This window comes from Haliaeetus leucocephalus, unplaced genomic scaffold (assembly GCF_000737465.1).
Source record: "Haliaeetus leucocephalus isolate CR32 unplaced genomic scaffold, Haliaeetus_leucocephalus-4.0 Scaffold217, whole genome shotgun sequence".
NCBI classification, from domain to species: Eukaryota; Metazoa; Chordata; class Aves; order Accipitriformes; family Accipitridae; genus Haliaeetus; species Haliaeetus leucocephalus.
The window spans coordinates 2113573-2137673 of NW_010972653.1; the positions used below are offsets into that span (position 1 = coordinate 2113573).

General features: G+C 36.0%; 1 protein-coding gene across 2 annotated transcripts in view; it reads left to right on the top strand.

Moving 5' to 3' along the window:
- Positions 1-24101, top strand: part of FAM49A (family with sequence similarity 49, member A) — a 41119-nt gene that overhangs the window by 4252 nt on the left and 12766 nt on the right. For both annotated transcript variants that reach the window (XM_010566651.1, XM_010566652.1), the window contains exon 3: positions 15795-15874. In XM_010566651.1, coding sequence (XP_010564953.1) covers positions 15805-15874 — 70 coding nt within the window. In that variant the 5' untranslated portion in view covers positions 15795-15804. The remainder of the gene's footprint in view (positions 1-15794; positions 15875-24101) is intronic.

Sequence of the window (24101 nt, forward strand, 5' to 3'; positions counted from 1 at the left end):
GACTCTTTCAGAAGGCTATGACAAAATATGGGCTGTAGAACCATCTAAACAATTTTTTTCTAAAAGAAAAGGTTCTGAAAATCAAATCTTAATATGAGAGTGACAAGCCAATAATAATTTCTAAATACTAATGCAGCAGAAGCAATTTTTTGTGCTTATAGCTGTGAGCTGTTTGAGCTGTGCTGAAAGTCTTACATGATAAGGTTTTTCCTTTCTCTTAGTACAAAGACAAAGATTGAATTTCGTAGGCTGTTTTTAAAATAACTAGTATCCCTTACAACTGTTTCAAAAAGTATGACATGAAATATTGTTTTAATTCTCCAGAATTTGAATTTTCTTATCAGATTAAATATTTGTATAACTGTTTGCAGAAATGGTTTTGTGTGTACACATGCACGTATATGGTGATCTATTAATGTTGGTTTTTAAATGACCTTAGGGAGCAGGAGAATGTGGAGTGAGAAGAAAGTAAACTAGTTTTCATTTTCAATTTCCTGTTTTCCAAGAATACATAGGAAAGTTTCTTAATTAAATAATATGATAGTAAACGTAAGTTGAAAGATGAACTATGAGGATGATAGTCAGGTCTTTGGATGTACATCTGTAAAATAGTAACTGCTTGACAAGAATTAGGCATCATTTTCTACGAAAACTGGTGTGAGCTGTTAAGATTAAGTTAGCAATGCAGTGAGAGAAACATAAAAAATTTGACCTAATTCAGACAATTAAGTTGGATGCCTGGAGTACATTTGGGAAGCTTCACTAACTGCATAAAGAGTCTGGATTGATGCCCAGGTGCTAGAATCAATATCTAATAGCTGAATCTCTGGAGTGAATTTGTGCTTCACATGCAAATGTGTCCTTAGGTATCACCTCAGGCCTTGATAACTTTGACTATCTTCTCAGCTACCTTGATAAAATAAGGAGCAGTGTGGTCATAGAACTTCAGAATGCATTTTAGAAAGTAATACAAAGTTCAGAAACAAGTTGATCATGTTTCACGTCTGTTACTGTGCAGTTTTTGAAAGATTGTTCTTTTTTATGCTAGCAGAATGTCTTGTCCATTCATGTTCTGTACTGTCGCAAGGAGTACCATGTAATGAAGTTTTCAACACCAGATTACTAGTTAATTCATTGTCAGGTGTTTTACAGATACAATGCATAAACGTGTTTCAGGGAGAAATGTGAAGAAAGGTACTGTGGAAGCCGTAGTTGGTTGCCTTGTGGTGTTTGCCAGATGTGTTTTCCAAAGAAGTGAGCACATTCTTAATCTGGAATTCAGTTTTAGGCTTGATTTTAGTCTGTAGTGGTAGACTGTGACTCAGTCAGAGCCTAAAATTAGAATGCTTTTCTTGAATTTTTGCATCCTCAAAGGAGGATGGTTTCCCAGCAGGTGTTAATGATGAGGTGTTTGCTAATTCACAGCAGTGAAACTTCATGAGGTTCTTGAAACAAGGGTCGAATTTTTCAAAAGTAGCAGAGACAGACTCTATTGACTTATCCTGAAACAAAGGCTCTGATTTTTTACCAATAGCGAAAAGTAAAGCTTTATATTATCTTTTTTAATTAAAAAATTCCAAGTAAATTTTTCTTTCATGAAAAAAATTGCAAACTTTTTTTTTTTTTGCAATGTTCACCTTCATTAACACAACTCGCTGACTTCCTTCCTCAGCTGCAGTTCTTCCTACACTCAAGAGGTCAGAAAAGAGCAAGATCAACAAGCCGCACATCTGGCTGTCTCTCTTTCCAACTGGAACAAAGAAACAATTTTTTTTAATGGCTTTTTGAGTTAATTGTAAACAATTTGGTTTTGGAGTCGCTGACTTGCAGCAAATGTTTGTCATAGGCGGATGTAGGGAAAAAGGACTATGTCCTAATGCAATTCCTCTGTGGCTAGCGAGGGAAAAAAAAATCACTTAAAAAAAGGAATGTCTTGATCCTTGTAGCATTGAAGTATGCTCAGAATTTTCAGTTCTATACAATTTTTGTCCTATACATGGACATTTCACAAGCTTAAAATATGTGCTTTGATGAGGCAGACAGAAGTAGTTGCTCATTTAATTTTCCTATACTATTATATACAGTAATACTGATTTTTTTTCCCCTTTATTTTCAGTAGATCTTTATGTATGAACAAATTGACAGTGATAAAAGACCAGAGACAAACAATAGGAATGGAGGGGGAAACCTATTTTAAAATGAGAGTTCTGTTCTGATACTTTTTTCTTGTATTTCTATTATTCCTAAATGCTTTTTTCCAGTAAACATTTCTCAAAAAACTGTATTTACAGTCATTAATCCTTAAGTAACATTTTGAAAACCAATCCTTAAATAATTAGTGAAAAGTAGTACTTTTCTTACTTTCCCAATTACTGTAATTTTTTAATACCTTGTAGCATCAGTCCATCTAATAATTTACTTTTTTTTAAAGTGTTTTCTCTAAAGTAAAGTAAATATCTGGTGTGACTTTTGGTACTTTCACACTTCACAATAGGAAATACTAGAATTGTTGATGTATAGCACTTCTGAAAACCCAGCTACTTTTAAAATACCTTATTATACCTTTATGTGTCTAATTTGAGCTCATATTACTCCAGTATTTTGGTTGCTTTGTTTAAAGTGTCTGTCACAATAGTTTTATTTCTAACCTGACCATCCTGCTAAATATTTGCAAATGTCTTGATATGAAAAGTAAATTGGTAATGATGGTTTACTAGTAGATTTGACTGTTTGGAGCAATGCCTAAATTTATGACAAACTTGAATAAAATGAATCATCCAAAGAAAATGTTTTCCATCAATTTGCTTGTAGGAGGTTAAAATGCACGGTACTATGATTATTTTTTGTCAAATTCAGGTGTTTGAGTTGATAATGCCACTTAGTGGATAACAGCCTTAACTGCAGCCTTTTTTCAAAACCAAATCAGGTGGCAGAGAGCTATGTTGATTTATATCTGAGTTTTCCTCCTGGCTAGAATATGCTGATCATAGCATGTATTCAAGGAACGTTTTATTATCAACCCCATTTTAGGAAGCTTATGATATCCAGTTTCTGGATGAAATGTATTAAAATGTAGGAATCATTTATTACATAATTTTAACTGTCTTCTAGGAAAATAAGGATCTTCTTATTTGCATATTTGATTTGATTGAAAAGATTAATCTACAGTCTTGGTCTTCCTTGCACCGGTTCTTTAGGTTAATGAAATTTAATTGGTAGTATGGTTATAATGTTGGTGTTTCAGGCAATGCTTCATTTTAGCCCTTATGGTTGGAAGATAGTGACTGGGCAAACTCTGAACTAGAAGAAGCCAATTCTTCAGGAATTGAGTTAAAAAGGACCTGACTGATAGTAGTTAGTGCCTTTTCTTGGATGACAGTGTGGAGAGCATACACAAAAGGGGAGTATAGGACTGGACTGGGTCCTGCATTAGTTGGACTTTTGTAGACCTCAAATAATTCTGCTTTGGAAGATCAGAAAGGTGAGACAGAATAGACATCAGGCTTCTATCACTGTCATTTACAATTACTACTTCCCGAATATATTCTTTTCATAAAGACTCTTTTTTTGCTATGTAGTTTGGATGGTAGTATTAATATCTTGGTGTATTTGATGTAAAATTTAAATATATAAAAATTCAAACTTTTTATCTGAGACCAATGTATATATACGTATATATAGTTTATATTGTGTATATATGTATATTTTTTTCTAATATCAGTGTATCAAAAAAATCCATTCTATACTAAAAGAATACTACCCTCTGCAGTTAATGGCTTTTTGTATGGCAAAGGTTTTTTGCACTGTTGAAACATATATTGATTTAGGTCTTTCCTTTCCATTCCAGTCTTTAAACTGTGTTCTTTGAACTTTTTTTCCCCTAAGTAAATTTCCATTACTTCCCATCAACCCTGATAATCTTCAATCACTGAGCATTTTTTTCCTTGATCTCTCAGGCTTTTCTGAAATTTTCAGTTACGCTGTTTCTATTAGTAAGTCAGTTGAATAAATTGCAACTAAAATAAAGATTGGCTCAGAGGAGAAGGAAGAAAGCATAATTCAATTTCCAGACATGTTTCAGTGCTGTATTACAGGCTGGTTGTATCAATGATGAAGATTGAAAGACAATACAAAGACTTTTGTTGGCTTAAGTAACAATATTTTTCAGAAAATCTCTATCTTCCATTTGTTTATCATGAAATTGGGAATAATTGAGGGGTTTTTCTGCCTCATCCTATCCTCCAGAGAATTCACATCATCTAAGTCATGAGCAAAGAGGAACCTGAGTTTTAGGACTCCATTATTGCTGAAATCACACAGGCATTCTTCCTCCCCGTACTTCCGTACACTGTACAACAGCTGTACAACAGCTTGTGTCTCTGGATAGCTAGAGTAGATGCCTTTGAGTCAGCAAACAGAAAGGTTTGGTTAAGTAAATTATTTTAATCTTGATTTTCTTACAGTTTTCATCTTCATGTATCTATTTTTTTCCTGTAACAAGCAACTAATTCTCAGTTCTTGGTTAAACATGCTCATTTGCAAGTCTCTGTGTATGTACATACGTTATGTGCATTTGTGTGTGTGCGCATGTGTAGTTTAAGTTTTTCAGCAACGTTCTAAAAATATTGTTAAATTAACTATTTAAATAGTTGTTTATAATTTAAAATTTTCTTGGAAACTAATGAATGTTGCCTTTACAAGGGTGTATTTCTTTTCCATGTGACCTGTGTCACCTGGAAGTGTGAATGGAGAGTTAGTTAAAATTGCAAATGAAACAAGGTTCTTGGATCGTTTTTATGCAAAAATAAAGCTCTAAATGTAGTGTCTTTTCTATCTTTTCTAGTTCTGAAAGGCATGATTTGCCTTTCAAACAGGAGTATTCCACAAAGGCAATAAGAAAATCTTGGATGTAACTACCTCCCTCCATTTTTGATTGCAGATAGCTGGCATTTTGAAGTTAGCATATCTCATCCTGTGTATCTGGTTTTTAGTCAGAGACTACAAAAGGAAAACCAGATTTCTTCTTTCTCAACTTTTAGTCTGCTTCTTAACTTCAAAAGAAATAATGCTAATCGAAACTTCTTGAACAAGTGTAAATAAAAATGGTATTTCAGTTCACATGGAGAAAACAGGACTGCTGCCAGGGGCTGATGCAGCGTGTGTTAGATGCTGGTCTGGAATGCCCTGCTAAGAACGCTCACCAGCCTTGGGACTTCACTCCCTGCTACACCTGGTCAGCCATATGCTGTTTACCTTTTGAGTAGAAATGTCAGTTTTCATAATTTTAGATGCAGTCACAGTTACTTTTAAACTAAATTCCGAGTTTCAGTGGGAGGAAAGGGAAAGCAATATAATTTTTTTCTAATATCAGTACTTGTTCTGAAATGTGGTTATTAAAACATTGTCTGGATTAGTTTGGCTTCAGTTTGAAAAGTGAGAGTAGAGGAGAAAGTCATCCGCTGATAACTGGAGCTGTAGTCCCTGCAGAAACTCAGTTTGGGGTATGCATCTCCTGCAGAAGTGAGGTAGCACCAATGACCGAGTGCAAATACGAACCAACGGTTGGCTCTAGTCGTGGCCTTTTCCTTGGGTGTAAAGGCAGTGAGCGTTTCAGGTGAGTCAACCAGGTTTTACTTAGAGCGTGGATTTTCCTGTGCTTTGTGTCAGCACCTCTGGCCTGTCCTTTGACAGTCCCGCGTGGTGCCAGCCTGGGTGGCCAAATGCCCGGCCCCACCCTGCCCCGCCCCACCCCGCCCGTGTCGGCTGAGCACATGTCCGCAGGCTCCTCTGCCGGCTTCGTGGGTCTCCTTGGCAGGAAATCCACACAGCAGCATTGTAGGGTTGCAAAACAACTGTACAGTGTCCGCTTTTGTGCATAGGTTTAACTTTGCTCGCATGGTTGAACAATGCTCTGTTTTCTTTGTATAATGGGCCTCTATAGGCTTGTGCATCTTGCAGTGGGGAAGGGAGCAAACTGCGTCATCAATGGGCTTGTGATTAATTGCCATCCGAATTTGTCAATTAGCTAAAAATAGATTTTATAGCAGAGTAGGAGTAGGATATAAAGTCACTACTGTGCATCAGCTTTATTGTCCTAATAAAAAGTTATTGTGCAAATTTCATTGCTAAACTAGGAATAGCTTCCAGTAGTGATTTGAATTAATTACTGCGGAGCCTGTCAGGGTCAGTACGTTATTTGAATTTTCATGTACACTGACAAGAAACCTAATTTTTAATTAAAAGGATGGTTGTAATTCAGCACCACCCATAGTACTCCTCCTTATTTGTCATCTCAGGCAGATAGCAGACTTGTTAATATACCAGAAAAAAATTGCAAAGTTTTTTTGCAGCTTGCGTTGGGGGACAAAACCTTGTTTGGCTTTCTGTGTAAGTAAAACACATTGCTTGGAAATAGATTTACTACGGAATGTGCTTCTTAAAGTATTAGGCACAATGCAAAATAAAGAATCTCATTTATGTTTACATCATTAAGAGGGCTAATGTGCTTGCCTGTTAACTAAATGCAATTGTCAAGGCAAGCTGTTGTGCAGAAAAATGCCATGGACACAATCTGCCCCTGTACGTTTTAATGAATCGAGTGTCTAATGTGAAAGAATAGGAGTTCATGAAATAATATCAGAAGAGATTAAAAAATGATGCAAAGCTAATTAAGAAAAAAGAGGAGTTTTATTGGAATTTATACTTTTCTGTAACTCCTAGACTAGTGTTTTGGAGAAGATCTGTTCTTGTTCAATATTCAGTCCTCTCGTCCCCTAACTGTGAGAGCAATCTGAAAAATTCTGGAGTTTAACAGCTTTCTAACCTGCTTTATGTTTAATTTATACTCCAGTATAATGATTAAGTATTTTTTCCTCAGTCTTTCTGCTTACCGGTCCATCTGCATTTGTGAGATTGATTTGTTTTTTTTCCTTGAGTATTTTACATTTGTATTTACTTAATTTCTTCTGGATAGTATCTGCAGTTTATCAAAGTGATTTTGAATTATGATCCTATTTTCCAGAATATTTTAATTCCCTTCTAGCTTAGTGCATATTTTAAAAGTGTATTTTCTTTTTCTCTGGCTGTCAGTAATTAAAAGTATTGAACAAAACCAGATCTATACAACAGATACCAGATACGGTTTAAAAATACCATCCTCTCTTTTGCCAGTAAACTACTGACAACTACTTTTGCAGATTTTCAGTGTTGCAGCAAATTTATGGTACTAAATAGCATTTCCTCTTTTCTCATCTCCAGTCAGTTGTCAAAGCTCCCTCCTTTATATATTTCTTCACTTCCTTCAATTCTTCCGTATGCTTATACAGGCATATTGATTTCTAAGTCTCTGTTTTGTCCATTGGAGTAACCTGTTGTGTATTTTCTTAACTGTCGAGTTTCCTGCACTCCCTTATCCCTTAAATCAACTTTCCAAGAAACCTATTCTTCCATATATCTGAGTTTACTAAAACTGCTTTTTTGAAATCATGATCTTTAGTTTGCTGTTCTCTCCTTGTTTAAGTAACCTCTGCTGTTTTTAATTAACTTCTGTATTTCCATCCTTATATTCAGTTAATTCTCCCCATAAGTATCAAACAAGTCTAAAATAGCCATTCCTCTGGTAAACTCCTCTATGTTCTAGAAAGAACATTTATCACTCCAGGAGCTTGTACAGATGCATGGTTAATGAACCCTCCTGAAGCTTCTTCCCCAATTCTGTTACTCAGATGCCTCCACAGTTCAGCAAAACCTTCCTTTACAACCTTTTGGGGATTAGGTGATCTCTCAAATTGCTGTCTTGGGATCATACCTGTTCTTTCCTCCTTTACTCTCACCCAGAGACTTTTTTTTTTTTTTTTTTTTTTTACTTTTTTCTGAAATTTTAAATTTTTAAAAAAAGGTATATATTGTCCTTCGGTCTATTTACAGTGGTTTTTTGAATAATTTTTTTTTCCTAGTGGAACTCCAATGCAAATTGGTCAGCAAGTTTTCTTATTTTGTGTAATAAGATATTTAATAAGACCAGTATTACACAACTGGAAGTATTTTAAACTAATAACAACTAACCCCTACAAAGATCCACATTTAATCTTTAATTCATCAAATCTTGAGCTATCGATACATATAGTCAGCCACAGCTGTCTTAATTCCAGTAATGTCAATATGTTTCTTTGATCAGAACTGTCTGTTTAGTATTTTAAGATAGTGTTTGACTTCTCTTCGCTTTTCCAGAAAAGAGTACTTGTAAAGACTGCGTCAGATCCATACCTTATAGATTATTACCCTCCAAACCAGAAATACAAATTTAGCTGGCAAAATGCATTATGTCCTACATACTGACACATTCAGAGCAGATCACTAGCAAATACGCAGTAAGAAATCCAGTCACTGTAGGATTTATGTCTGGCTTGACGGAGATTAGATGTGCTGTTTTGGCATTTACGTATTAAAAAGAGTAGTAAAATAGATAAAGAATAAAGTTAAAATGCAAAGACTTATTCCCATTATCGACTGGCACAAGAAATACCTTGAAAATAAAGTTACTCTGAGGAAAGTCTTTAGCATAGTTGTACGAAGAACTAGAATATGAGAGTTTTCATCTTGGTTTTTTCGGGCACTTGCACTGGATTTTCTGTGAGCATAGTACAAAATATTCTGTATGGTGTAGTCAGAAGGCTGAATAATTGGTAGTCATTCACAGGCAGAAAGGAGCAGCAACATGTTTTTCTGTTCCTGATTATTTAATCTGAAAGTCCTGTTTCTGACTCTGTATCTGTTTATGATCAGTAATAGATTTTTCACTCATTATATCCAAAAATGTTGAAACCAGATACCTTATCAAATGCCCAAATCCAGATTTCCAAAATTAAGTGTGTTCTAGGGTGGTTTATTTCCTTTTTCATCATGATTTTGGTGAGAGAAGACAAGGACAAGGAAATTTTAAGCAGAAGAGGGTGATGTGGCTGCTCTTCTCTTGCAAGAGTTCAGAAGAACGAAGCCAAACCCCACCTGGAAAAAAATGAAGTGGTTTTGTTTTGAAGGAAGAAACACTTGAACTAGCCAAACCTGTTCTGTTTCTGTCAAAGGCATCTCTCTACTGTGTATCAGTTGGGTAAACATTAGTATCCTGCTTTGCTTACCTAACAGCATCAATTGATAGAGGCTCCATTTATTGTGTACGTGGAAATTCTGTCCCTGTTTTGAGTATAAGCATCTGTGCATGTGATGCCATATTCAAGTTAGGTTACTGTAGTTACTATACACTCAGGTGGAAGGATCAAAGTGCAAGTGTTATTCTTAATTTCAGATATAATTTTATTCTAATTACTTAATTGGCTTCCATTCTACATTTTTCTGTTGGGGTTTGGTTTTGTTTTGGTCTTTTTTTATTATGACCTATGAATCAGAATCCAGATATTTTGGTTGCCTGGTTTTTATCCTTTTATAATGGCTCTTCTGACATTATGCACTTTGAAAATATATAGGACTTCTGTTCAAAGTATGTTCAGGTGTGAGGGTTGGCATATAGAAAAATCCCCCCTTTGAATAAGTTGTAAGTTCATCTGAGGTAATCCTTTTTTTTTTTTTTTTTTAACCTTTTTTTTTTTTTTAAACCATGAGCCAAGCTCTTTAATCCTTGGGGCTACAGGTACTCATATTGTTGGCCAGCTCTTGTAACATTTTCTGATTAATGAAAAATGTGTTTGTCATTACAAACCATTTATTGACTCCCTTTGACTTGCCTCCCCTTTTTTGTAGGTTTTGTGTCCTGCAATCTGCGTATCAGTTAACAGCAAAAGTTCTTGGCTTGAAGTGTTGCTTATCTAGGAACTGTAATAAAATAATTGTTCAAAGCAGGAATGATTCTTTTATCTTGGGTTACTTTCACCTTGAGCAACTTTCTTCTCTTATTCCACTTTTCACTTCTTTACATCTGTTTTTTGGGTTTCAGTTTTGGGGGGTTTTTTTTGTCTGTTTATGCTTCACCTGCCTAAAGAATGTGTGGCACTGGTTTTTCTGCGCTTGTGTGCGTAAATTGCTTCTTGGTGCATCTTGTTTTGCAAGTATGTTACTTACAAGAATCTTATAAATACAGTATTTACAGGCCAACATTGGGGATAATTTGATTTTTTTCTGGAAAATGAATATAGTTTGCCCTCTGAAGAAACTTGGGTGTGTTTTTCCCTTATCTGTGCTTTGCTAGACAATACTGTGGGTATTTCACAGTGAAATATCTTCGGGGTTTTTTTGCAATCAGCATCACAAACACAAATGTATGACTATTTTTACATATTTTTTTCCTGAGTCTTATGCTTATTTCTGAAATAAAGTCCATAGAGGAATAATACCACTTTTCAAAACTAACATCTATTTGCACAACTGAGACTATTAAACATCAGTTATTATATTTCTCTTTATCAATGCAGCTACAGTTTATAAAATTTAGACATTTACTGGTAAAACAACTGAAGATAATGATACTACCATGTCCACAAAAATATTCTTACCTATAAGAAAATCGGAGAGATGATTAAAAAAAAACCCCTACTGTGGAGTTTGATGGGGATAGATATAAGGTGCTGTATAGAAGCACAACTAATGAATTGCCAGAATGCAGAAGGGAAAGCAGTGGGTAAAATAAAACTATGCAGATAATATTTGAGGGATGTGTAAAGCACAGTTTTCTGCAAGACACAATTCCTTCATTATATCTGGGACAATACTTGGATCCATTTGGAAGCACTGTACCTAGAGTTGAGTGACCCACTGAGAAGGGGGAGAGAGAAGGGCAGTGAGACTGGTCAGGTGTAATAAAACATGAACTATCATGATTGAGCTTAAAGAGCTTTTTGAAGAGCTTTAAGAATAGTTTAGACAAACATCTGTGCAGAATGACAGAGCTGCTGCCATTCCTGGTTTGGGATCTAGATGACCCCACCCCTAATTCCAGTGATTTTATGGCATTGCTGTGAACGTAAATCAAAATGCTTCCTTGACTATTCCTGACCTCAGCACTGTACTTTTCACAGCAATAATATTCCCAGTTTCTGACTTACGATAAAACCCGTTCTGTTGCCTGAGCCTTGCAGAACTCCTTCAGGTGCTGGTGGTGAAAGGGTAAGGTAGGGGATGTGTGCATGGGGCACCCATGAGAAAGTGCTCCAGTCCTGCCTGTACCTGCACTTCTGTGCATGACTCCCAGCACTGCAGCACTCTAGGTTTCTTGGGGCTAGTCTTACACAAATACTTGGAGAGATTAGGTGGGCTTAATATGTTTATTGCGTAGAAAAAAAGCAGAAATATGGGTAGTGGATTTGGCAAATGCAATTAAAAATGATCTTTTATATCTTCCTTCCTCTCCCAAACAAAAAACAGTGATACAGGATTTCCTTCAGAAAACGAAGTAGATTATCATTAAGAAACTTCTGCATTTTTTAATCTTTGTTCATTTTTATTTTATTCCTTAATAGAATAAAACTGTTTTCTGAGTCTTGCACTTCTTCTGTTTCCTTACAAGCACCTCAACAAACTTTATAGGTGAATATCACAACGATTTGGAATCTTGCTTTTGATGCTGGTGTTTTTTTGAAACCACAGTTAATTATTCACATAGTGAGGTCAGTTCTGCTGCTTTAATGATGCTAATATGCTTAGTACAATATAGTTCCCTCAGACTGCGGACTAGATGCTGTCTTCACTCATGTAGGTGTGCCATTAGAAGTTACAATTCCTAATCATTCATTGCCACTCCTGAACTTCGGAGCCTCTTTCTCCTGAAACTCCTAATGGAACTGCTCCTGAGAACACTCCCAGCCCCACTTCGTTTGGGTGATCTAAATGAGTTTAAGCAGTAGCCATTTGCTGATACAGCTCAGTTTGACAAAAGCCTGTTAGACTACGTTTATGTAAGCAGGCAGATTTAGGAAATAGTATCTGGCAAAGGAGTACTAATGAGCAGGAAAGGGTTGAGCTGGTGAATGTGTCCTTTTTCACTAACATGAGGTTTAAATGCTTTGTCTGTCTGTTCTACCTTCAGTGTGGCTACAGTGATGCTGATGGTTTTGAGCTGGTACTCATTAAGTTAGTCCTGTAAAGGAAGAAATAAATTAGTACTTCTCTAGCCATTTATATAGTGCTGTAGCTATCATTTAAAAAACTCCACACTTCAAAATTATGTAATCGCTTAAAACAGTGTGTAAACAAAGATTTTAAAGAAGAGTTAAATAACATGATACTAGCTTTGGACATGCAACATTTAGTTGATAATACTTGCTACATTTTCAAAACTGGATTTCAGTATATAATAAATAGATATTTCAGTATATTTTCAGTATATGTGTATAAAATCTATGGCAGATTTGAAGGGCTGCATTTTGATTTGTTTTGGGGGGGGGGTAGTATTTTATTTACCACAATTCAAAAAGAAACTGATTGGTTTAGTGGGGGAGAAGGAATTTATTTTCCCACCCTAGATAATGCCTCTAGAATGTCAAAACTAAATTAATGAAATTTTAGGAACAAAGTGATGTGTTAGAAAAATAGCTTGTATATTTTGTTTAAAGCTCAACATTTTTAAGTATGCCACTGGATAATGGTATATGAAATGCAAAATGTTAAATGTACCTTCTTGTTCATTACTGGTTTTATGGTTTATTTGTTTCTGTGTGCCACTAATTACATGTTGAGCATGAAAAATTGCATAATGAGCTTTAAACTGTCAACAGTAGCTTAGGAAGTGCTTTCTATATGCTTATGCAATATCTTAGGATAAGCTTTAATGGTTTGGAAAACAGTAGAAAACATGAAAGTGCAAACATCATTGTCCTGTCAACATGTCATAATTTTTAAAACATACTGTTAAAAGTTGGAATTTCAAGGGATTTGGACACTATCATTCAGTAGTGCTTCAACAGCAATATTTTTATATATGCATTGAGTCTCATTTCAACATTTAAACTAACTTTATAGTAAGTAAAATAAAATGCTTTCCTGTTTTAATTAAATGGAATTTTATGCTCTTAGGTTAAACCTTTCTGATTTGCTTCTGTGCATCAGCTGTTTATTTGCATTTCTGTTGCAACCACAGTATACATACTGACCTGCTCAGAATTTATGTCATTTGTTACTTTGAAATCTCGTTAAAAATTCTCTTGGAAGTGGCTTACAGTTCCTGAGGCTTGGAATACATTATTAGAGTTTTCAGGGAAAGAGTTTGGAAGATCCAAGTACTGGGAAGCAGCAAGCTATACAGAATAAAATAATTCAGTTTGGGACAAGGAATTATGTTTATTAGCACTTCCATTAAGGTGAAGGTTGGCCTCTTAATAAGGAGGTAAAAACTTAGTGTTGAATCATGAGTTATAGTTTAAAGTAAAAGTTTCTTGGAACTAGGTCTTGCTTTTAGTTTTGTTTTTTAGGAAACTATAAATAAATTATTTCCAATCATAAAGAAGTAAAGCGTGTTTAGCAGCTGCCTGAACCGTATCTTCTAGATGTTGATGTTGAATATCACTGGGTTTTGGGTTGATGTGTCAAACCAGTGCCTTTGAGAGCATTGGAAAATGCTTTGAGAGCATTGGAAAACCCATGAAAACGGGTATGAAGTTTGTGGCAGGGTTCTTGTTTCATACTTGTGACCTAAATAGCTGAATCAGTTTCTACACAGGGATTGAAGGAGAGGGGAATAAAATGAAAAACAAGCTAAGAAATATAGTAAAAGTTCAGGAAAAATACTCAGAAATCTCCAGAGCTCTGATGTGCTGTACTTCTGTAAGAAGGATCAGAAACCAGAGCTTAGGCACATGACCTCAAGCTACTCAATGCAAATGAGGGAGCATATCCTCAGGTTTTTGGCAAAAAGGCTCCCTTGCTGTTCGAAGCATGCTCCCAACTAAATCAGTCTCTGGATGCAGTGCTAACTTTGGCAGTAGAAGAAATGGTTGGATACTCTCTGAAGATTGAAGGCAATGAGGTAAGATATGGCTTAAAATGAGTTGCAAGTGAAGAATCCAAACTGAGTCAGTAATTGAGATTGTGATAGTATTTCATAATAATATAAATTGTTTCTTTCAAGGTTATGACAAGGAAAATAAGTGTATGCACATTATCTTCTCCCTTTTACCTGATGCTGATAAAATGTATTATACCAGGGTGATGAAAATGTTAAATTATTGAAGATACAAGTTTTAATGCTGTATAAAATCTATTTTGCTCTGTTTGCATGTTTTTTCCCATCTGTAGGCTACTCAGAAAGTCAGACTCAGTTCATACAGTGCAGAACTTGTTCTGAAAGTAAAACTATAAATTTTTTTCCTGCATATAAATGAATGTAACTTTATGAATAATGGAGAATGTTTCTTCATGTTTTAATATTGTATATGCAAGATGTTGCTAACTGTAAAGGGCTTGACAGTCTGCTCACTGGATTTGTTCTGGAGAGAAAATTTTGAAGTAGTTAATGCAAAACAAAGCCATTTGTCTAACAAAAACCTGGTTTACATGAAGCTGCGTGCTCTGAACAGATTATTGATTAAATTTGTGTCATTTTATGGAATGACTATGGGTGCTTTGAAATCTCCAAGCCTCATGTTTCCTTCCTAGGTTTTCCTGCTATAGAATATATCTCTTATATGCATATAGAAATTAGGGTTGGTGATGCTTTTTCTTCTGTAATGCTTGGGGGAGAATTTGAAAAAAACTTTGTCTCCTCATATGGAATATCAGCCGTGTACATGCTTAGGAAAAGTTTTTTTGTGGTCTCATTTCTTAAGTGGGAAAAGAGTTAAACTGAAAAATAGATGAGCGTCAGATGTGAGTCCCAAGAGCCGTGGTTTAGAGAACTGAGAATATTTATCTTTGAGGCAAAAATCACTTTTCAATCTGAGTTCTAAATCTAAAATTACATTTTTCTACATACCTCCAGGCAGACCTCTTTATCCTTCTATGTGCTTTTCCTGGTTTAATTTTTCTCTCTTCTGAGAAAAAAGTTTTAAGTTTGCCCAAGAAAGCTATACTTTTTACATAGTTTTAGAATAATGTATCTTCCTAAGGACTGTACTGGTAAAAAACTTTTCAAATCTTCCTTCCTTTTTGTCTTCCATAGAGACTTGCTTTTTTAAGAATTGGTCACTTTTTGTTTGGGGGGGGGGGTAATAACTTGAAATGCAAAGGCTTCCAAGATGATAAAAGATAGGAATAACAGATAAAAAGATAGAATTTGAACCTCTTCTTTTTTTTTTTTAAATGCATCCATACATTTTTAAAAGTTAAAAAGAACAAGCTTTTTAGCTTTTCTTTCTGATAGATTTTTATAGTAATATTTTATAAAACCTTACTGATAGAAACAATTAGATTTTTTTTTTCATTAAATTGAGTTATTTTCATGAAATAACAGAGATTTATGCTAAAGAATCCAAACCAAGGATTAAGACCTCATTTTTTACTCTGGACTGGTATTCAGTAATACTGAGTCCAACAATTTAGAGGATTTACAAATACAGATATAGTTCTGAGTTTGTTTCTCTTGCTAAATAAACTCATAAATATCTGTTTGTACTCCGTGATGCTATACTGATGTTTAAATTCCAATTTGTTGAATAGAATTATTTCTGTATTTATCCAAGGTCTTACTCTTTCTGTCCCCATGCATAAATATCACACAATTGACCATCAAAATGTTTCTCATGGTCCAGAACTTGCCAAGATGTTTAATACATGATGCAGACTGTGTCAAGCCCTTAGTTGTAGTATTCTAAGTTTACGTATATAACTGTTTACGATTTTGTTGCATTTACTAGGTTTGCTGGGATGGGTAATCTTCTTAAGGTCCTTACCAGGGAAATTGAAAACTATCCACATTTTTTCCTGGATTTTGAAAGTAAGTTCAAACAATTACAAGACAATGAGAGAATCTTTTCCCTGACTTAGCAGCGAACTGAGGAAAAACTTTTAAAATCTGATTGCTTGCAGTGTGTATTTTCCAGCACAAACAATCTGTCCAAGTCCTTGTCTCTAAAATCATTTGTTCACTCAGGACTCCTTTTCTCTTCCTTTTCTATTTTTCAGGAACCAAATGGGAAATCTTTTAAAAGTTCTCACTTGCACAGAGCTTGATCAGGGGCCAAATTTTTTCCTTGACTTTGAAAGTGAGCAAAGCTTCTTGCCTGGCTTGCCTTCTTTGCTTATTATTTCCTAATAAATTGCATGTGCTTACGCATCATAAAGCAATTCAAAAGGGATTTGCAAACAAATCAAATTACACTTCAGTTAAATATTGCCTTTTGATATTTATAAAACCATACAAAATTACTTAAATTCATTCTGAGTAGAGGCAGAAAGATAGATATGCAAGTAAAGCCTTACCTTTAATTAATTTCAAAACATTTATGAGCCATTGTTAAATTTACATACGAATGAACTTGGCCTCAGCTTTCTTTAACAAATCAGGGTTAAAAAAAGATTTCTTTATGTTGCTTCCTTGAATGGAAATATATACTGGAAATAAAAAGCTGAAAAAATAAAAGCAGTGAGGGTGGCACTATTTTTGCCTTGTTCAGTGATGATTTAACTGGGTTTATTATAGTTTCTAAAAAGTAGTGAAGTGGTCAAAGTGTATGTGCTTGATTGCATCTCTCTTAATTGCATGGTTATCAGTTTGCAAAACAGTGTTTCACATTCTAATTTCCTTGTCATATCTATATCTGATTCAAAGATATTTCACTTTTGCTGGTTACAGTTTCCCTGCATGTACTTCTAGACATTGTCTTGAAAACTGGTCATCAAATCCTTAAATATGAGTTTAATCTTACTTCACTACTTATGTGAAATGGTTTTTATTTAAAATGCTAACAGTGTGTGATGTTTTGTCTATTAATACCTTTGTTCTAAAAAAAAAACAAAACAAAAAAACCAAAACCAAACCCAGAAAAGTTTTGAGGGAAGCCAGTGTTTTTAAAATAACTTTGAAGCATGGTTTAAAAGAGAATTTCAGGTGATGAGACACACATTTTATCACCTTGAAATAGTTTTCTTGAGTCATTTATTCCTGAAGTATTTTTCTGAAAAATGTTAGTGACATGATACGAGACTGTATGTGTGTATGCACTCTGAAGCACTGGTTCAAAAAGTCATTTAAACACATACTTGCATCTACTGAAATTGTTCAAACATGCTTTCTTGGATGAGAGCTAGAGTGTATGACTATAACTTTGCACACATGTTAATCTTCTCATCTATATCTTATTTACCTCATTATGAAGAATCAGTTTTAAATAATGAAAAAAAGTTAATTGGTTAGTTTGGGTTTAGGAGAAGGTACTGCAAGCCGTGTATCCCTTTTTCTCTTCTGTCTATATCATTTAAGAATTTTATTGTAAACCTGGGATGTCAAACCTTTATCCAAACCACCACGTAATTTTTTTCTATCAAACTTCTGAAGGCTTCAGTAGCGCTCTGTGGCTTTGCCAAGCTATCGTGAAGGTTTTCAGCTGCTCTGAGCCTCCAGGTTTAATCAGCCCCATCATGTCCTGGATGGTAAGAAAGTACTCCTGACCCAGGCTGCAGATTTGACAGGAAACGGGTGGTCTGGTAGTGGGAAGCCTTGGTGGAGTGGAGGTGGTGGTGAGAGGAGAAAACACATGTTTTATTGCCTTGGCAGCAAAGGGGGTTCTTTTGCAAAAGTGCATTGCCAAGCACCCGCTCCCACAGGAGGTGACCAGTGGTTAGTGCAAGCACGTGGCCACGCTAGTCAGGCACATCTACCTAGAGAGGACCAAAACTATCATCTCCAAATTTCAGTGAGTTTGATGCTCCTGAGTGAAAGGTTAAAATGTTTTACTTGTGAAATAAAGTCCTGGAGTTTTTATGGCACAAAATCTGTGTTGTGTCAAAGGGATGTGACTGAAGACACCTGTAGTTATGTTCTTTGGTCTCCTTTAATTAGCCATCGTACAGTGTAAAAAGACGCTCTTAGTGGACATAGGTAAGAGCCTGCTTGCATGCTCACTGGACGTGTGACTTTCTGTGGCCTGAGCTTTCAGTTTGAGTTTGTGGATGAAAATGGTCACTACAGTTGGCCATTCAGAGGATGAGGGGTATGTTGAGTTGATGTGTTTACTGTATTTCATTTGCATCAGCATATTGCTTTCTAGTTTTTGTGCACTTTTTCATTAGCCGTAAGCTGAAATCTCAAAGTAAATCTGTCAGCACTACTTCCAAAATGTTTACAGAGTTTTTGGATTCTCCTGTCCTGTTTTGTTGGGTTTTTTTTGGTTTTTTTTGTTTGTTTGTTTGTTTGTTTTTTCTGGTCTTCATTTGGTACGTATTGTACCTGAAAGGAGGGTGTGTGCATGCTATGCATACAGTGTGCAACACAAACATTGCTTAAAAAAACAGAAACAGCTTTTTTCCTTGTATGCAGGAGTAGAACAAATATAATCTGTCTCCATGCTTCAAAAGTCAGAGGCTTTATGGGCTGATGTTGGTCAGAAGTAATACAAGTCTGTATGTAAAGAAAGTGGGAAAAGGACATTAAGGTGTTAACTTCATTTGATAGTCGATTTAATCTGTGCTGCTCCAAGGAGGTCATCCCATGGGTGATGCTTTGCCACATAGTCTCAGATCCTTACGCTAGAATTGAAATGTACACAGGATTGCACCCATTGTGAATGATAGCTATGTGGGAAAATGAACTTGCTAAGAACTAGCTGTTCAAAAAAACCCCCACCAAACTACCACCTTACCTCTCTCCCCCACCTACTAACTACACTTCCAGTCAGGGCAGGGTGATGTGGATGATGGCATGGTTGGAAGAGCCCCAGCAGTGGCACGTGAATGGGAACAGAAATGCAGGAGAGGATGGCAAGCAGTTGTACAGATTTAGAGATCTTAGGTCAGTCATGAAGCTACACAGTAAGGTCACCATAGTAGGTTTTTATTTTATTGTTTTCCCTTATCCTCCTTAATTAATATACATTTTATAGGCAGTGTGTTGTAAGGATGAGTTGTTCTATACAACAAAAATAAATTTATTTTCCTGTGAATTATTGTTCTCCAGGGCAGAATTCTGTTTTCATGAAAAATTTGAGGAGGACAATCTTGTCTTGCACCTTCTGAAAAATTCCATTATGGTTTTTGTTTGTTTTAAAATACATTTAATTACAAGTTACTTTTCATCAGTTGCATGCTCACTTTTCTTTTACGTATTTTTCACCAACCTGATTTTTTCATATTTAGCCTTAGTCCCTCCAGTGCATCTCTTTTATGCAATTCTTGAAGTCTTGAAAAATGGGCAGGTAGAAACAGAAATGCGTAGAAAAATTAAATTTTTTCACCTAATTCAAAGTTGTGTTTTCTTTCAAATTCTGCCCTTGTGCTATATTTGAAAATGGGAAAGAATCATGAAAGGAGAAGAAGAAGTAAGTTTCAAAATTTCACCTCCCAGTTGTTTGGGGGTTTTTTTTAGATAGCTATTTTAATTTTTCCCTAGAAAAGTTTAGGCTACCAAAAAAATTGTTTAAAATCATCTTTTTTTCTCCCCTCTCCTGCAGCTGTCTATATCATCAGTTGCAATTTTTAGGACACCTTTTACTGTCATTATTCTTCGTTCCAAACTGGGAGCCAAGTTTCATTACTCCATGCTCATACTTGAAAAAGCTTGAATCCAGCTTTAATTTCAGTTAATATTGTATAGCAAAAGCAGTTCTTTATGCTCTCTGGTAATCATTTTAGAGTTAGGCGGTTACTCTGGATCTGTGCAAGGAGAAGCAATCTGAAGAACCATTCAGTCCAGCCTTGAAAGCAAACAGGGACAAATGGGGACTGTGGTAGCTTCAGCGAGTGATATGGAGAATAGCGTTCTCCTATGCAGGTGAAAAAGCCTTTTCTTTGAGGTGAAATGCAAACTATGTGCATTCAGCCAAATTACTCTTTTTTTAAGGTCTGCTGAAAGGTTTACATAAAGAAAAAGAATCTCTTCATTCCCGGAAAGTGAACCATATTGCTGTTTGACACTTGTATCCTGGTGTGGGTATTCTTAATCAAACTGCTACGTATTGGATTTGATTATATACCACTTACTTTAATTCCTTCTTAGCTCTCAACTCGAAAATAATGTTAGGAAGAGTGAGTACATGGCAAGCCTTGAGAGTCTGTGGATTTCAGGGTTTCACAAGCCCATAGGGCAAATTCTCTTGAAACTGATTTTGTCAGTTCAAGAACTGTTTTGTTCTTTAGATGTTGACCTTGTTTAAATTAGTCACAGGTAAATGAATTCTGGGCATTTGAGGCTCTTTCCACAGCAGTTTACGAGTGCTCTTTTTTGCAGAAAATCTATTGTCAAATTACTGCTGCCTGTAGAAGGCCTTGTTCAGGCAAAGTAAACAAATAATTCCACATGAATTCTTGGAAATAATTTGAAGGTTGAGGTAACAATTTGTTTTGAACCTAATAGACTAACGCTTATAGGTTATTGGGAGGAGGTGTCCTTAAGTGACACCTTCAGTCCCATCCTCCTCAGATACAAATACCTTTTATAAGACCAAACTCTCCAACCTTAACCTGAGCAGGTTCCCTTTTTTCCTAAAGGTTAGCTAGGTGGGCTCGTTACCTGATCCTAATTTAATCCCCCTCATCCCCTGAAGAATCAAGGACACTTGCTTTCTAGGATTTCCCCCCACCATCCCCAGAAAGATTCATGCAATTTTCAGTTATTGTTCATGTATGATTAAAAGTGTCTATTATTAGAACATGTCTGGCAGCAGAGCAACTGCCCACTTTTTGCGTAATAGGATATTAATTAATACGCTCACTCCACAGGCGGCAAGGCTGGAGATGTAATCTGTATCCAGCCTGCAGGAGGTTAAACTCTTGTCTCCTGCACTGCAGAGAGTGCCCTAAGCAAGAAGCTACGGCTCAGTCGGAGAAAAGTTGTCCACTCTGTGTCCGCCACGGAGCTGAAGTCTGGCGCTGATATCCCTGGCACAGCACCATGCACATAGCAAGTTATTAGCCATTTAGGGAGCTTCACTTTGTTCTAGCTAGTTTAGAAAGGATGAAATTAAAAAATCCAGTGTAGACTGGATAAGGGTACTGTTTCTACCTCATACTATTACTTTTAAGATATGGAGTATAGCAGGTTCTGATACCCTCTAAAATGCATTATTCCCTGTAGTTGTAATGCCTTTTGTGTTTTCTAAGGACATAAACTAGCCTTTCATCTAATTTTGTCCCAGACTGGAATGGGAAAAATCGTTGTCATGGTGACAAACCTGAAATAGGACTTTAGCATTATACAGTAAAATACATGTGCTGCTCTCTAACTTGCTGTCAGTGGCTGGCAGAATTATTGGCCACCTTCAGCAGTGGACAGGACAAGAAAAGCTGAAAGCAGAGCGTGTAAGACAACTTGTATTACTCACTATTCTTTTGCTAGGCAGTTGAGGCCAGGAGGGTGTGATGTATTTTTGACAAATGCGATTCCACATTCACTGAAATGCAAGCACTAACCAGCTTCAGTGGGAATCCTCTTAATGTGCAGTTTGACTGAAGGTGGAATAAAGTTCTGTGCTTTTGGTCTGCATTTCAGATACAGAAAGGGTGTGTGGGTTGGGAGTACTTCTTTTAGTACTGTCTTGTTATCTCTTCATAAAAATTAATTCCTGAGATATTGTTATAACTGATTTTGTATTGGTAAAGGCTTCATATCCTTTTTGTATTTGATCTTGTCATATGAGTACTAATGTCTTACCTACATAGCAGTTTCTACGGTTTTTCTAATGCACGCTTGGTGAAGAATGAGGTAGACACCTTGCACTGTTAGGGTTTTTTCTGAAACAGATAATAGATATTTTTCTAAGAAAAGAATGATGATTCCACCTTCGCACCCCACCATGCACCTGAAATACTTAATGCATCCACAAATGGATTGTGGTGGGTCCAGCTTTCCCCCTTTTTTAATGAAGTCTGAAGCCCCATCCAAAACATGGAATAGACCATGTGTAAAGATGAAAGAGAGCATTTGTTCATGCAATGAATGAATTTTCATATCCTGTTTTTTTCTGATGGAGCCAATGGAATTACATTTCTCTCCAGAGCTAAATTTTTTGCTTTCTAAATGGAAATTTGCTGTATACGGAAGAGTCAAGCCTGGTCTGACTCTTGAATTAATTTGATAGAGGATTCATTTAGTTGTCGGGTTTAGGGTTCATGTTAGAAACATTTGGGCAAAGGGAGGTGCAAGGGTTTCCTATTTTGTCTTATTAAAGACCGCATACTCTGAATGCTAATCATGAGTACTCTAAAAACTCAGACTTGAAATGCAGTAAGTCCAGTGATTATGGTAACTTATTATGGAGAGGGCTTGCATTCAACATGGATTAGTCAGTGGCTGTGGTTTTATTTATAAATGGGCTCTAAGCTTAAGCATGTGCAGGTTCTCTGGTGGTATGGGGATAAGAGGTGAGCACTGCCAAGCAGCGATTCCTCACTGTGATTCAGGAATGGTATTTTTTTTTACTCAGAACAGAGAAACAAGCTTTGGTATTGTTGGGATAGAAAACCAATTTTAAAAGCCCAAATCTGTTATGAACAAGTCTGTATTCCTTTTAGTTGTTGTTGCCATTATTATTATTGTTGTTGACAGCAAGATGAAATCTTTTTCAAAGTGATCGATTAGAGGTATTTTAGCTGACCATTTTTGGCAAGATCTTCATGTAAAATCCCTTTTGAAACATGACCATGGTCTTACCAGAACATCTGTTTGCATAACATATATTTCATAAGCAAGATGCATGTTTTTTTAAAAAAAGCCTGAATCATCCTCCCTACCTTTATTTTTAAGCTAAACACTTTCAGCATAAATATAAACCGCTTCTGCAAATGCAAGCTAAGCCTGTTGCTGTGTAGCCTTTGCAGCCCTCTTCCTCTCCCTTCCCTTTCTTTCCCTTTTCCACCCACCTACCTTCTCTTACTCCTACTTCCCCCAGTGCTGGGATACTACAGAAAGCTTAATGGGTTTCAAATATTCAACCGTCCCCCAACTCCCAAAAGACGTATTGGGAAAATTTGAAAAAGACTAACAATAAAGGGTGTTACTAAAGGCCATTTTTAAGTCCCAGAGCAGTGTATACTGTTTACATTTCTATTAGGGGGTAATACTTTTTAAAGCGAATAAATTGTAAAAAGTAACATAGAAGTACCTTGTTAACCAACCCATGCTTCAGGTGAGCTGAACATGCAAATTTTACACTCATTAATTGTACTAATAAATTACTTATTCTCTTTTGTGACTTAATATTTGCTGAAAATGTTATTTTAATTAACTTTTGTTTAACTATAAAATATAGATATTGATTTATAGGTGACTCCTACCTTGCCCCTACTCCGTTGTTCTGTGGTATGTAACGGTTTAGCAAGATTACCACTTTCTTCATTAAACTCAGCAGCATTTACTGGTTTTGTTTCTTTATCACAAGGTGCCAGACCCCTTAATGGTGTATACCTGAGATTTCTTGCAGCTTGGGGAAAGAACCAGTCAGTAACACTGTAAACTTAATGTGACTAATAGGTCAGTTGAACTGCCGTGTCCCAGCTGGGATTTTCCTGTTTGGGATAGTTTTTCCCCTTGGTGCTACTTTCCCTTGCTTTTTGAAGGATAGTGGAATTTTTTAGTTACATGAAATATTTTGGATAAAAAACCCAGCTGAGTAAGCCCAGCTTATTCACTTGTTCTGTCTTTTAAACAAGATTAGGGAAAACTTCCAGAATAAAAGGAAAGTCAAATCAGGGTTGTTTCATGTGCCCAGCCACCAGGGACTTAATGGTGATATATAGGAATATGCGAAAGATTTTAAGTACTAGTTGCTTCAGAGCTACAGACATGTAAATCTCAGCCATTTGTGTGTCGTTTGTGCAAGGCCCATGGATAACTTGACACATTTAAACAAATTATCCCAACCTGAAACGTCATGGAGAGAATGCCCGCTCTTTCCGTACTCTCCAAGGTGAACCCATTCATTTGTTTCTAATGGGGGGGTGAGTAAATGAATCACATACTGGTATATGGGTGGAAAACTGTGTCTCATTTCTTAAGGAGAGTGAGAAGACTA